This window comes from Mya arenaria, chromosome 8 (assembly GCF_026914265.1).
Source record: "Mya arenaria isolate MELC-2E11 chromosome 8, ASM2691426v1".
Lineage (NCBI taxonomy): Eukaryota > Metazoa > Mollusca > Bivalvia > Myida > Myidae > Mya > Mya arenaria.
The window spans coordinates 12,335,352-12,347,483 of record NC_069129.1 but is presented as its reverse complement, the minus strand read 5'-3'; the positions used below and the strand labels follow the sequence as shown (position 1 = coordinate 12,347,483).

Below are 12,132 nucleotides of genomic sequence, written 5' to 3'. Positions count from 1 at the left end.
TCCTTAGCATAGACATCTAGCAAATGAAAAGCTAATCATGGCGAGTGATAGCATGGGCTGGTGCTTTGTGCCTTTGTTATGCTAACCTGGATAATGTTATGGCAGTTACGTTTTTTGTTCACCTATTTATTTTATGGTTATTAACAAGCAATAGCCTCGGTCAAGCCTCAAACTACTGACTGCTTTTCAACATGAATCAGTCAAGTAAAGGATGTTGATTGAATTGAATTGTAGAGACTTGATACAATACAACCAGTACATGTAATAAGTAAAGGTTATTGCTCTTGGAAAAAAATATAACCCACCATATTTTCTTTTGACCTTTTTTCTGAGAATTGTAGAATCAGATGAGTCCGTTGAATCATCATGTTCAGCTGCTGAAAAAGTAATGTATTTACTTAAGCACAAATATTCACTAGAATACACCAATGTCCTTGATCTTTGTTACTGTTATGATGTTTATTCACTTATTAACTAAACAATGATTTTGTTAACAGTACAAGAATAACATCCAGTGAAAGAATGATAACACTAAAAGACAATTCTATACAAATATTAGTTTTGAGATCAAACAAATGCTATTTGAGATCAAGCAAATGTATTTCTTTAAGATATTTAATAAATGAGATAACTCAAAACCAGTTTTCCAGTTTTTCAAACCTTTTTGAATTTTTTTTATTTTCAAAATACCCTATGCATGGCTAAGTAAAGACCTGGACACAAGCGCCAATGGTCACAGCCACCTGCCTGCCCAATGGCATTTCCAAATCTATTAACTAGGTTTTCCACTTTTCCTTAGGAAAACTGGGTTAAAAACAATTCTCTTTTAAAATACATTGTCATATCTCATGCCATGGAAATGACTAGACAAGGTGACTTGAAAAATAAATATAGGCATTTGCAATCAAATATAAACTACAGCTATCACTCTTGCCATGACTACACGATAGGCCTTGGTAGCCATCTTAGTTCTGGAAGAGAATTTACAAAAATCCTACACCGTATTGTAAACCATTTCAGCACCAATTATGTCACAGAAAATTCCAGCCAGCGCCAGTTTGATTTTAGGCTTTCTCAGAATTTAACGACTATCTTTTTTAAACTTGCAGATTTTCCTTAATTTTTTTAGATATCTTGTTCAAATTTGGACAAGTAATAGAAATACAAAAGACACTTTTACTTATTTTGTACTGCAAATACTGATTGTGTCAATTTTCTTATATAGCAAAAAAATATTTCAAGAAAATACAAGAATATGCAATATTTTTTCATAGACAAAATCCAATCAGCATAAATATTTAACACTTGAATGATTTCCATATATAGTTTAAATATACACATGAACATCTAAAAATCTACAAAAAATTAATTCGCTACACAAAGTGTGATTAATACCTTTTTTCAATCACACAGTCTGACACCATTATTTTTTATCCATTTTGACTAATATTTACAAAATATACACAATCCGGTAGTGATGCTCCGATGATCGATTATAATCGAAAATCGATTGGTTGGGCCTCAAATCGGCGACAATCGATAGTATTTAGTTATAATCGATTATCGAAAAAAATATATATATATATATTAGTAAGTGTTCAGATGTTATCTTTAACAAAAAGGCTGATGAAAGCCACAATAAGCAAGACAATGAACTATTTTTTATACAACAACACTTAATAACTTCAATCATAGACATAAGGTATATGCATAAATGATTAAGAGTTTAATACTGTACATGAATAAAACTACAACTCAGGTACTATCTAGTATTTTAAAAACCGATTGTACTATCGATAATAGGTTACTTGAGTGGTACCGATCATCGATAGTTAAATTGCAACCGATTCCCAACACTACAATCCGGCTTGTTTGATGTTTTTTGTGAATGGTAAAACTCATGGGATTGCATGAAGCACATAGGAATGTTAGTCAGGTTAATTTTTAGCGTCACCCTACTGTCAACGAACATTGACTCATCGACCAAGGCCTCCACCACGAGCATGCCCTCAGTGGAACAGGAATTTCATGATCCGATGCATCTGAGGAATCTGAAATTTTAATAAGCAATATTATACATTAATGTTCATTGTAGTATAATGTAGTATGCATTACTGAAACAGTTTGATGATAACACAAGAAAAGTGGTGCTCGTTTTTTGGCCAAACTTTATTTTTCTATTACTGTACATGCATTGCATATAAATTCGATTAACACTTATAATACTCTGATCTGTAGCAAAATAAAAAACAAACATGTGTAAATCATTAATTGTATATTTTTGAAGGCAACAAATAATACAAAAAATACATCATATTTGCTATATTAACAGCAAAATACCGTATTATATCATGCATAGGACGCACTTTTTTACCCTCAATTATCGTCTTAAAAAATGCCTGCGTCCTTTCTATGCTATTAGAATTTCATCTGTTTTTTTCCAAGTCCATTTCAGGTCGAAAATATCGGACCGGGGAAGAACGCGGTAATAGTAAGTATCTGTACTGCGTCACCGAAGTGAACAACTGACATAGGTTAAATCATGCAAGTTAACACACGCAGAAATATATTGAAAGTTTACTTTAAAATGATTTATTGAAAAATAAATTGAAAACAAACACGAGTGTTTACTTTTTTACAAAAGGGACGCTACTCACAAACACTCGATGTGAGTCAGCACTTTAACTGGATTGAGTTATAACGGCAACGGAAAATCGGGAAAGGAGGTATTTATCAATTAATCGTTGTTCATGATTTTAATGTTTCGATATTTTACAAAACATTTTGTTGTATGTTACTGTTTTAAAAAAATAATAAAGGAATGTGCATAACGCAAAGTAGCATTATTGTCACTATCAAATCTTTTCAAATGTGCGAAGGTGTGAAAAACACCCGCTGTCTGTCATTAGAAAAACATCAATAGAACGAACTATTGCGATGGTAATACCGTATTGTTGTTTGTTCGCACTTTACCCGAGGTGCCTTCTGCTGGCAAGGCTAATTACCGACACGCAATAATTATGCTGACATGCTTTAATCCGCGCAGCGACAAGCCTTATCAAAACAATCATTAGTTTTGACAATACACAGTTTTGCAACGGTTGCAACGGTTGACTGTCATTCAGAGGGCATGTCCGGAGATGCAACGGTTGCAACGGTTGACTGTCAGTCAGAACTAGTATTAGAACAGCATTTGTATAAGTCTTATATTATGCGTGAATGTTCTTAAAATGTCAAGACATATATCATTGTTGTGTACGTTTAATTACCGAAATACGACGATTATTATCGAAATACACTAGACACTTACCAAAATATGCCTTTTATACAATTTTTGTTTGTTTTTTTACTTCAATATATGTTATAAATACTTTACCAACCTCAATTTTTCGGCTCCGATTTTGACATTTTTCCGCTGCGTCCTATCTTATATATTAAGGGGTTTTACCCGTTTTCTCAACGTTTTTTTTTGCCTGCGTCCTATCAATGCTAGCGTCCTATACATGATATAATACGGTAACAAATAATTTAAAATACACACCTGAAGTTTTTACCTGGACAGGTGAAGTAGGTAAAGATGACCGATTTGAAACTGTCTTTTCACTGTAACGGTTATCCGAATTCCCGTCAAACATGTCCGAACCAATTTCAAACTTTGGATAATCACTGTCATTCACGATGAAATTCAGCACTTCATGCCCAGTATATAAATTATACGCTTACTTTTAGCGGGAGCTAAATTAAAACAAAAACATTTGTCCAAAATTTAATCAAAATTTAAATGGTGGTAAAATTGTCATTTGTTGACGTAATTTTCACGAATCAGGAAGTGAAACTGTCAATTTAGTCTCGATTATCTAGACGCTTGTATCCAGGTCTATATCATTCACTGACTTTAATTATAGAGCGGCTGCACGATTGAGCTGGTGCTTTGATAATTGTTACGATCGTAAAACGCAGTTATAAGGGAAAAGGCTACATTCTACTAAACAAATTAACGCTCGTAAAGAAAATAACTATATTTTTTTATATGGTGCGGGCGCAAGTGATTAAAAAAATATTATTTTTTTTTGCTTTTCTGAAGAAATAGGTGCGGGAAATCTGATGACAAAGTTATTTATTTGGTGTGGCCTGATCTAAGAGCAACATATGAACATTTTTCTGCATTGGCCAATATTTGCGAGGTAGTCCAGATTGACATGAATAAATCTTAAATCTTATCATGGCTGGTAGTCAGTTCTAATAACACTGCCTTTGCATATACCTGGTCATCAACACTGGAGGGGTCTCGACTGGAGTGTCATCAACTGGAGTTGTCCCAACTGGAGGGGTCCCTAAACTGGAGGGGTTCCAATGAAGGGATCCAAACTGGAGGTGTCCCAACTGGACAGGTCCCAAACTGGAGGGACCTGAACTGGAGGAGGACCCTGTGCTCTTGATTTCCCTGAAATATAGAAGTTGATAGGTATTTTTGCAATGAAAAATAGAAAATGGTTTTCACCAGGGCTTCTCAAAATCAGACTGGTCGCACATTAAAAATTTACTCTAGTGGCACAATTTAAACAAACTTGATAGAGAACTACCATAATTATGATGAATCATGTATTTTCATAGTTCCCTTAACAGGCTTCAGCACTTTCCTCGAGTTGATTGTGTCTTGTTCTTTGAAGTGTGTTTGTGAAACAAATTGGACGGCCATATTTTTCATGCTAGATTGTTTTGTCCAATCATAGCAGCTCTGTGCATCCTGAATGATTGTTTTCCCACATCGTATTGCTTAGTCTGCCAACAAAAAAATAGTAAAATGGGAAAAAAATAATTATTTATTCTTTGAATATCAGCAGAGCATGTCCAGATGACAGATAATACCTGTCTAATACAATATTTGACAGTTCATGAACATTTTGAAACAGTCCCAAAACACACTCGTGTGTACCAGAAGTGGTTGATAACTTTCATTATAATAAATCAGTTCTCCTCTGTAAATACACAGAGTCATTCTTAATGAAGGGCTACATATTAATGCACATTTCAGTAATTCTTCCTTTTTATTTTTGATTGATAACCTTGTATAAAATTTCTTGCGTCTGCTGGAAGCTGCATAATTTATTGAGTGACGGGAATGCTTGTTAAAAAAAATAAAGCGTCTACTGATCTGGAATGTTTACACTGATTCTTAAAAATGGTAATTTTGCGCAAAAATGTTTATGTTCTATTGTTTCCGGAGTAATGGACAACCTGGTTTCACTATGTATGGAAATAATTACAACACATGGTTGAATTGAAATAAGGGCATTTATTATAAAATGCCGTAAGATTTAAGTTATTTTTCCATATCTGACCACCACAAGGAAAGACCGCCAGATATTGAAAAGCTGAAGTCCACATCTCGATAGATGTGTTCTTCTTCGGCCTATGTGAAGGAACAAGACTGACTTGTGAAAACCTATCGAATTGTAAGGTGAATTTGCTGTTGGAGTCCACATGTTGGAGTGGCAACAACAGCGCAAAGTCAACAAATCCATTTTGTATAATCTTCCTCTGGATGAACTTTTTAACTTGCACGGCAATCGGTGTAGAAATAGGCTCATTGGAGGCCATTACCTCCCATTATGTCCTGGGCGTGGTGGGCTATCGGACCATCCAAAGCAGGCGCGTAGCTGGATCAAAATCAATGTGGACGCCCATTGAGGCGGCGAAGCCGCCGAAGTGCTAGGGGGGTCTGGGGGCATGCCCCCCCGGAATTTTTTGAAACTGTTGAATGTAAATGGTGACATCTGACGCATTTTGGAAACGTATTATTGCCTTAAAATACTGAAACAAATTTCTCTTTTCACATCTGATTTATTTATTTGTGAACACATTCATTAAACAAAGTCAAGCCTTCGGCTTTTGCTTCCAGCGAATTTAGACACTACCTGGTCAATGTCAATGTTAACATCCCGATATACGTGCATCAGGGCAAGTCCTGTCATGCGCTCTGTCCGCATCGTCGACCTCAGGTAGGTTTTCACCCTGCGCATAACGCTAAAGCTCCGTTCAGCAGTAGCAGATGATGCCGGCATGGTCAGAAGAATGGTGAGTACTGTATAAACTCCCTTGTAAAGATCCGGATTGGTTGATGCTACAGTTTCACCCAATGTGCTTGGTTTGTCATTTTCATCCATCAATTGCCATCTAGCCTTCCACCGCCTAACCTCGTTATGGAATGACTGGTTTCCCTGAGGTAGGTCCACCGAATACCCCGCAAAAATGAGATCCACCATTCCGTCTGTGCAAAGGTTCAACTTGGATGGAATCAAGTACTGTGCACGGAATCTTTCCTCGGCCACAATCAATCTGTCGCTAAGTTCTTGACACAAATGGTCCAAGAAAGGGAAGTAGAGAGCTCGCTGCCAATACTGTTGTGGATCATTGGCCGGTGGGTTTGCCCGGTTTCGTTGGCGTTGAGCAAGACGGGGCATTGAAGGTTCAATCTCAAATTCTGCTGCAATATCTTTAGCGCTCTGAAACAATGCTTCCCAGACATTAGGGTCTGCCCTTTCGTTTTGAAACTGGCGGATGAGGGTTTGACTTTCTCGCGTTGCCTCAAGCAAATCGCAGTCGACTGCCTGAAGAAGATAAGACAACGGAACTGTACTTTGCATAACGTGCTCAGCAACGACCAGTCCGATTATGAAGTCAAACTTCATGATCGACGCCAAGTGTTGGCCTGCCTTGTCATCGCCATCCTCCTGTAGCTGTTCAAGGGCATGAACAACAACGCTGTATGCTGACTTGAACGTTGAGAGGGCATCGGCTCGGCTAGTCCACCTAGTTTCACACAGAGTTCTCAGTTTGGTGCGTTTCTTCAGCTTTTCCTGTGCGTCTTGGTCAGCAGCAAGTTCATCAACAAAGAAGTTTAGTCTTTTGGCCGAATAATCAAATGCAAACCCTACCTCTTGCACAGTTGTCATCACTGACCTTATGCATGGGTCCTTGCTGCTATGCATAACTGCTAGGTTGAGGCAGTGGGCTCTACAGTGTACATACAGCGCAGACGGCACCCGTTGACGAATTCGTGCCTGTACGCCCCTGTGCTTTCCAGACATATTTGCGGCACCATCATAAGCCTGAGACCGCATCTTATCTACTTCGATTCCATGATTTTCAAGAGAGGTCAAGAGTAGTTCTGCAAGTACCTCGCCAGTTGTTCTACTTGCTTGAACAAATCCAAGAAAATCTTCACGGACTCTAAATTGCTGGGAACCGCTTCCACGTTGGACAAATCGCAGACACACGGACACCTGTTCTTTTGTTGACTTGTCGGTCGACTCATCGGCTATAAGAGCGAAACAGACTGCATCATTGCATGCCTGCACAATTTCGATCTGTATCTGCTCAGCACACAAACAGATCAGTTCATTCTGTATGTCGGGCGATGTGTATGTTGCCCTACGATTTTCTGGAACATTTAGATGCTGTGCTAGGATAGGGTCATCTGCTGCCTTTGAATGCAGTATGGCTAAAAAATTGCTTCGTTCTTCTGTATTACCTCTGATAGCGATATTTTGCTTACCACAAAGGACGATTACTTCTATAATTTTCCTGAGAATATGGCGGTTCTGCTCCACTAGGCGTCTGTGACTGTCCGATACAGAACTTGTGATGGGTTCCATCTTACCTGATTGTATATCAAGAAAATGTTCCGCCATAGCTGTAACATTGTGATGGTTTGACTCTGCTAATTCGTGCCTCTTGACGTACTTGGCTAGGTTGGACCAATCCTTCACTGGTGTACTGATGAAAGTTTTCTCCTTCGCATCTTTCCGTCCAAATACGAAACAGGGGGCGCAGAATAAGGCATCTGTAGAAATCGAGTATCTGAGCCAGGGGTGGTCTGTCAACCAGCTTGATGACAGCTTTCTCATTTTCCCATGGATGCTTCTACAAAAGAGAAAACAAAAGATGTATTAGTTGACCTGGTTCTGACTTCTATCAAGGAACAGTTTTCACCAAGAAGTGTCCGGTAAATTGTATTATAAATTTACCAAAGCTCTTTTTTGATGCAACTACCATAACCTATAAATGTTTAAAATATAATGCAACTAGGGTCTACACTATTTTGTTTACCTAACCCTGTACCTGCTATTCGCGACTATTCATGCTTACTCAAACAGCTTGAATCCAGACCAGACGCCGAGTATCTCATCTGGATCCAAGTTTTTTTTAATACTAGAAAAAGGGTATACCAAATTTGAAGAAAATCGGACGATATTTAAAATTGAAGTAGACGATATTTTTAGCAGACGACAATTTTCGTAGCCGCCCGGCTAAGGGTAAAAAGCATGACTAAACATATATGTTACATACTTAACTAATATCGACGACGTGATCGAGATTTAAAGGTCTGTCAGACTGGGGGCGTATTCATAAAGCTTCTTAGGAAAATCTCAAATTAGAGTGATAAATTCAAAGGCAGATTTCTCGGTTTTTACCCACAACACTTCAATGAAATTGTGTATGCTCAAATGTTAAACAACGTTTTACACAAGCATGCCATGTTGCAATGAAGTATAATTGAAAATAAACTGGAAATTTGCATTTTAAATTTTTACTTGAGTTGGGGATTTTTAAATCTGCGTGTCACTTAATTGTATTTTTTTGCATTCAAAAGACAACACAACCTACCTTGAGGGAAAGTTGAACATATGGCAGTCAGTCCATGTGTCTTTCAATATCGACCATTTCCACTTTGCTTCAAGTTCTCCACTTGCCGCAGTAGCTATATCAGGATATGAAGGACCACTGTGGGTAGACTTAACTGGCTGAGCCTGTCCAGGTTTGGTGCTGTCAGATTCTGTGGCAGATAGATCTAGGTCCATGCTGTTTGCATGCTCCGAAGGTGCCGTGCCGGTTGCTTCTGGGCACGCAGTCGCTGTCGCGGTTTCAAACATCCGCTTGAACATTTTGTCCAGTGTCATAGGTTTTGTTTTTTTCATTTTTTACAACAGCCCGAGGACGACCGCCATGAATTAATAAAATATTAAAAATATATTGACGTCACTTTCATATGTAGTGGATGACATACTAGTTGTGACGTCATAGTATGACACAGTTATCGACCGGGTCACCCAGAGTGGCGTGTAATTGACCTGATGTGCCGTTTTACTTTAAGTATTACACACTTTTTTCGTTTAAATTATTAAAAAAAAAATACTTTTATTTATTCAATAAAAGTAAACTCGTGAAAATAATGTGCACGCCCGGGCGTCTTGGCGTAAAGGCAGCTACGCGCCTGCAAAGTACTATCTTCTTCGAAAGATAGATCACTACCAGAATCATCACTGTCATCCGGGGATATTGACACGAAATTGTTGGGTGGTATGGGGTGGATAGCAGGTGCCTCAGGATCCATTTGCCCATGTGTACTACCTTCCAGGTGCTCCTCGTGATTTGTATGGGTAACTCTGGACTGACCACTACCAGTAGTGTTGGCCCGCCTGTGACCTACGGTTTTTCTTGTGGCAACCTGATGGGAAATCTGCGGTCGGGATTTCTTTCGAGGGGGCACCTCAACCGGATTGCCACTTGTACTTGTGGCTGACTTGTTAATTGGAGCAGGCGAGGCATGGCAGGACGAACATGATGCCGTAGTTGACGAAGCTGACCGCTTCGGCCTCATCTGCAAATAGCAAAAATTAAGTAATGTATGCTATAAAAAAACACTGCACAGTAAGGGAACATGTGCGTGTTATGTAATATATCCCTCAATCCATAAACAAAGTTAAAAAGAGGGATGAGCACCATAAAGAAGTATGCCTTTAAGAAGCAGGACAACCAAAATTGAAGTATAAATGATACAGAAAGGCTGTGTCGTAGACAGCAAACAAAAATTAATAATAAAAATAGGCAAAGAGATATATATATATCATATCTCTTGTACTTTAAGACTGTCACCACTCACTACTCGAATAGCATAGTCGCTCTCAAGGCAGAAATAAACAATTTAAATCACAATACATATACTTTTATATGTTTATAAAATTCATTTCTTTTTCCATGCTCAATATTCCTTTTTTTTTATGCATAGTATTTATTTTTTAAATGAATTTTGCGAAGTTGTTGAACTGGTTGAATGCTCCCTTTGAAATAAAAAAAGTTTTTTGTTTTGGCACACTGGTTTTTTGCTACTTCAGAATCTGGGGACATGCTTTTAAACAGAGGTCCACACTTATCTGCATCCGCAATCGGCAGGTTATGTTCAACTTTAAAGTTTGTCATCAACACCTCTGCCCGGGAAACTTTAAACATGATAGGGTCCTCTTTGGATAAAAAGTTCAATTTAGGTTGCATTTTTAATGATGGTGCTCTATCAACATGAGATTTCATTGCAACATGTCCCTTAAAATTGGTTTCCCCTTCTTTGGCACAACTATAATCTCTGTCACAAACAGTACAATGAAAATTACCTGCGATCTTTGATGAGATAACAGAGATAATGAGATTCTGTGCAAAAGAAATAATAGCATTAGCTACTAAAGATGGAATAGCAATTGGATTGCAAAGGTTGTTGCTACAGATATCTATAAAAGTCATTGCAGCATCAAAGTCAGTAGCCATATGTAGTTCCCTCCACAGGGATTTAGAATGATTGGGTTGTACAATGGTGGCTCCATGCTGTCCGTGCCAAAAAACCTGCAATCCGCTGGAATCAATGTTCATATTGGGCGGCCCACTTTGGACACACCAGGAAGAGGCGTCTTGTAAATGAATGGCCTATAATCAAAACGCCTGCCATCATTAGGATAAAAGACATTGTCGTATTACATAAAATAAATTTAATGAAGCTCAAATGTCACAACAAGAAAAGTAGGTCAAGATATCGTCAGTAGATAAGAATAAAAAATTATCCTTTGGTAAATCAACGCGTCATGGACATGGAAAATAAGGAGAACAGAAACATAGACGTAGTGAATAACTGACAATATAGCGGAGTTACTAATGAATAAAAAGGTATATTGTTAAAATAAATTTGTAAAACTTCTCTGAAAAGTTTCACTGCTGTGCATCCAAAATGAGGCTAATGATTTATGTACACATGAACATACAGTCTAGTAATATACCACATGATTCAACTTTCTCGAGAATATAAACATCTATACAGCTGCCATTGGGGGCGGCGGTAACAATGTAGCTTACAAAATGTTTTATTTTTATCATTAGAGCAACATCATCTGTAACAATTACGCATCATAAACATACAACATAGGCCATTCCACAACACACAACAAACAAGCATGCTCAAATACACACGGAAATAAATCCAAAATCACTGTCATATAACAAATTTAAGTATCCATCAGCTTGTATTATACTTGTCCTTCACATGTTTTCGGCAAAAGCGTTTGCAAAGTCTTCAGCGGCTTGTTTTGCCATCCTCCTTTTAGAAATGTTTCAGACCTTTTCCTTGATAAAGCCCGTGAACTGGCCTTGACACCATCAGCTTTAAATACTCTATACCACATCTTTGCTTTTGTCCCGCTTTGATTAAGCTCTGCTATAACTTCGGAGCAAGCTGAAACCGACAAGTTGCAAAATGAATACCGTAAATGACTGGGTATAAGACGATAGGGGGTATTAGACGCAGGAAAAAAAACTGTGAAAAATCCGAGAAAAAAACTTTTAATCTATGTTTTTGGTTAAAAGACGCATAGAAAAAATGTCAAAATCGTCCGGCATTTTCAGCCACCATGTTTGTTGACAGTGACAAAAATTATTTTTTTCGTGAAAATGGCGATGGTTATCTTTAAAACCATACTGTCGAGAATGAAAAGTTATGTTATGCAAAAAATATTTTGACAGTGCCCAACTTTGCTTTTTTATATGTAAGTTTGATTATTGTTTAATTCAATTTATTATTCAAAATAATATTGAATACCGTAATTCACAAGAGTTCGGACACCATAAATTAATTCTTTTTTTCGCTCTCCGAATACATAGAAAATTATCATTTTTACATTTTATTTACATGTTTGTTTAACCTGCCTTTTTTCTTCATGTTTGCTTTTTACCACTTTATCCGTAGTAATCAATGGTCATAAACTTATTTATTACGCCTATAAGTGTAAATCCTTCATGAAGTTAATTAAA

At 37.5% G+C, this 12,132-nt stretch overlaps 1 protein-coding gene across 1 annotated transcript; it reads right to left on the bottom strand.

Moving 5' to 3' along the window:
• Positions 1-4,303: 4,303 nt before the first annotated feature.
• Positions 4,304-10,335, bottom strand: LOC128243985 (zinc finger MYM-type protein 1-like). Its single transcript, XM_052962003.1, has 5 exons — positions 10,174-10,335; positions 9,316-9,664; positions 8,671-8,917; positions 5,919-7,926; positions 4,304-4,444 (listed from the first exon to the last, which is right to left on the bottom strand). The coding sequence occupies exons 1-5, from the start codon at positions 10,333-10,335 to the stop codon at positions 4,304-4,306; spliced, it is 2,907 nt and encodes a 968-aa protein (XP_052817963.1).
• Positions 10,336-12,132: the final 1,797 nt, after the last annotated feature.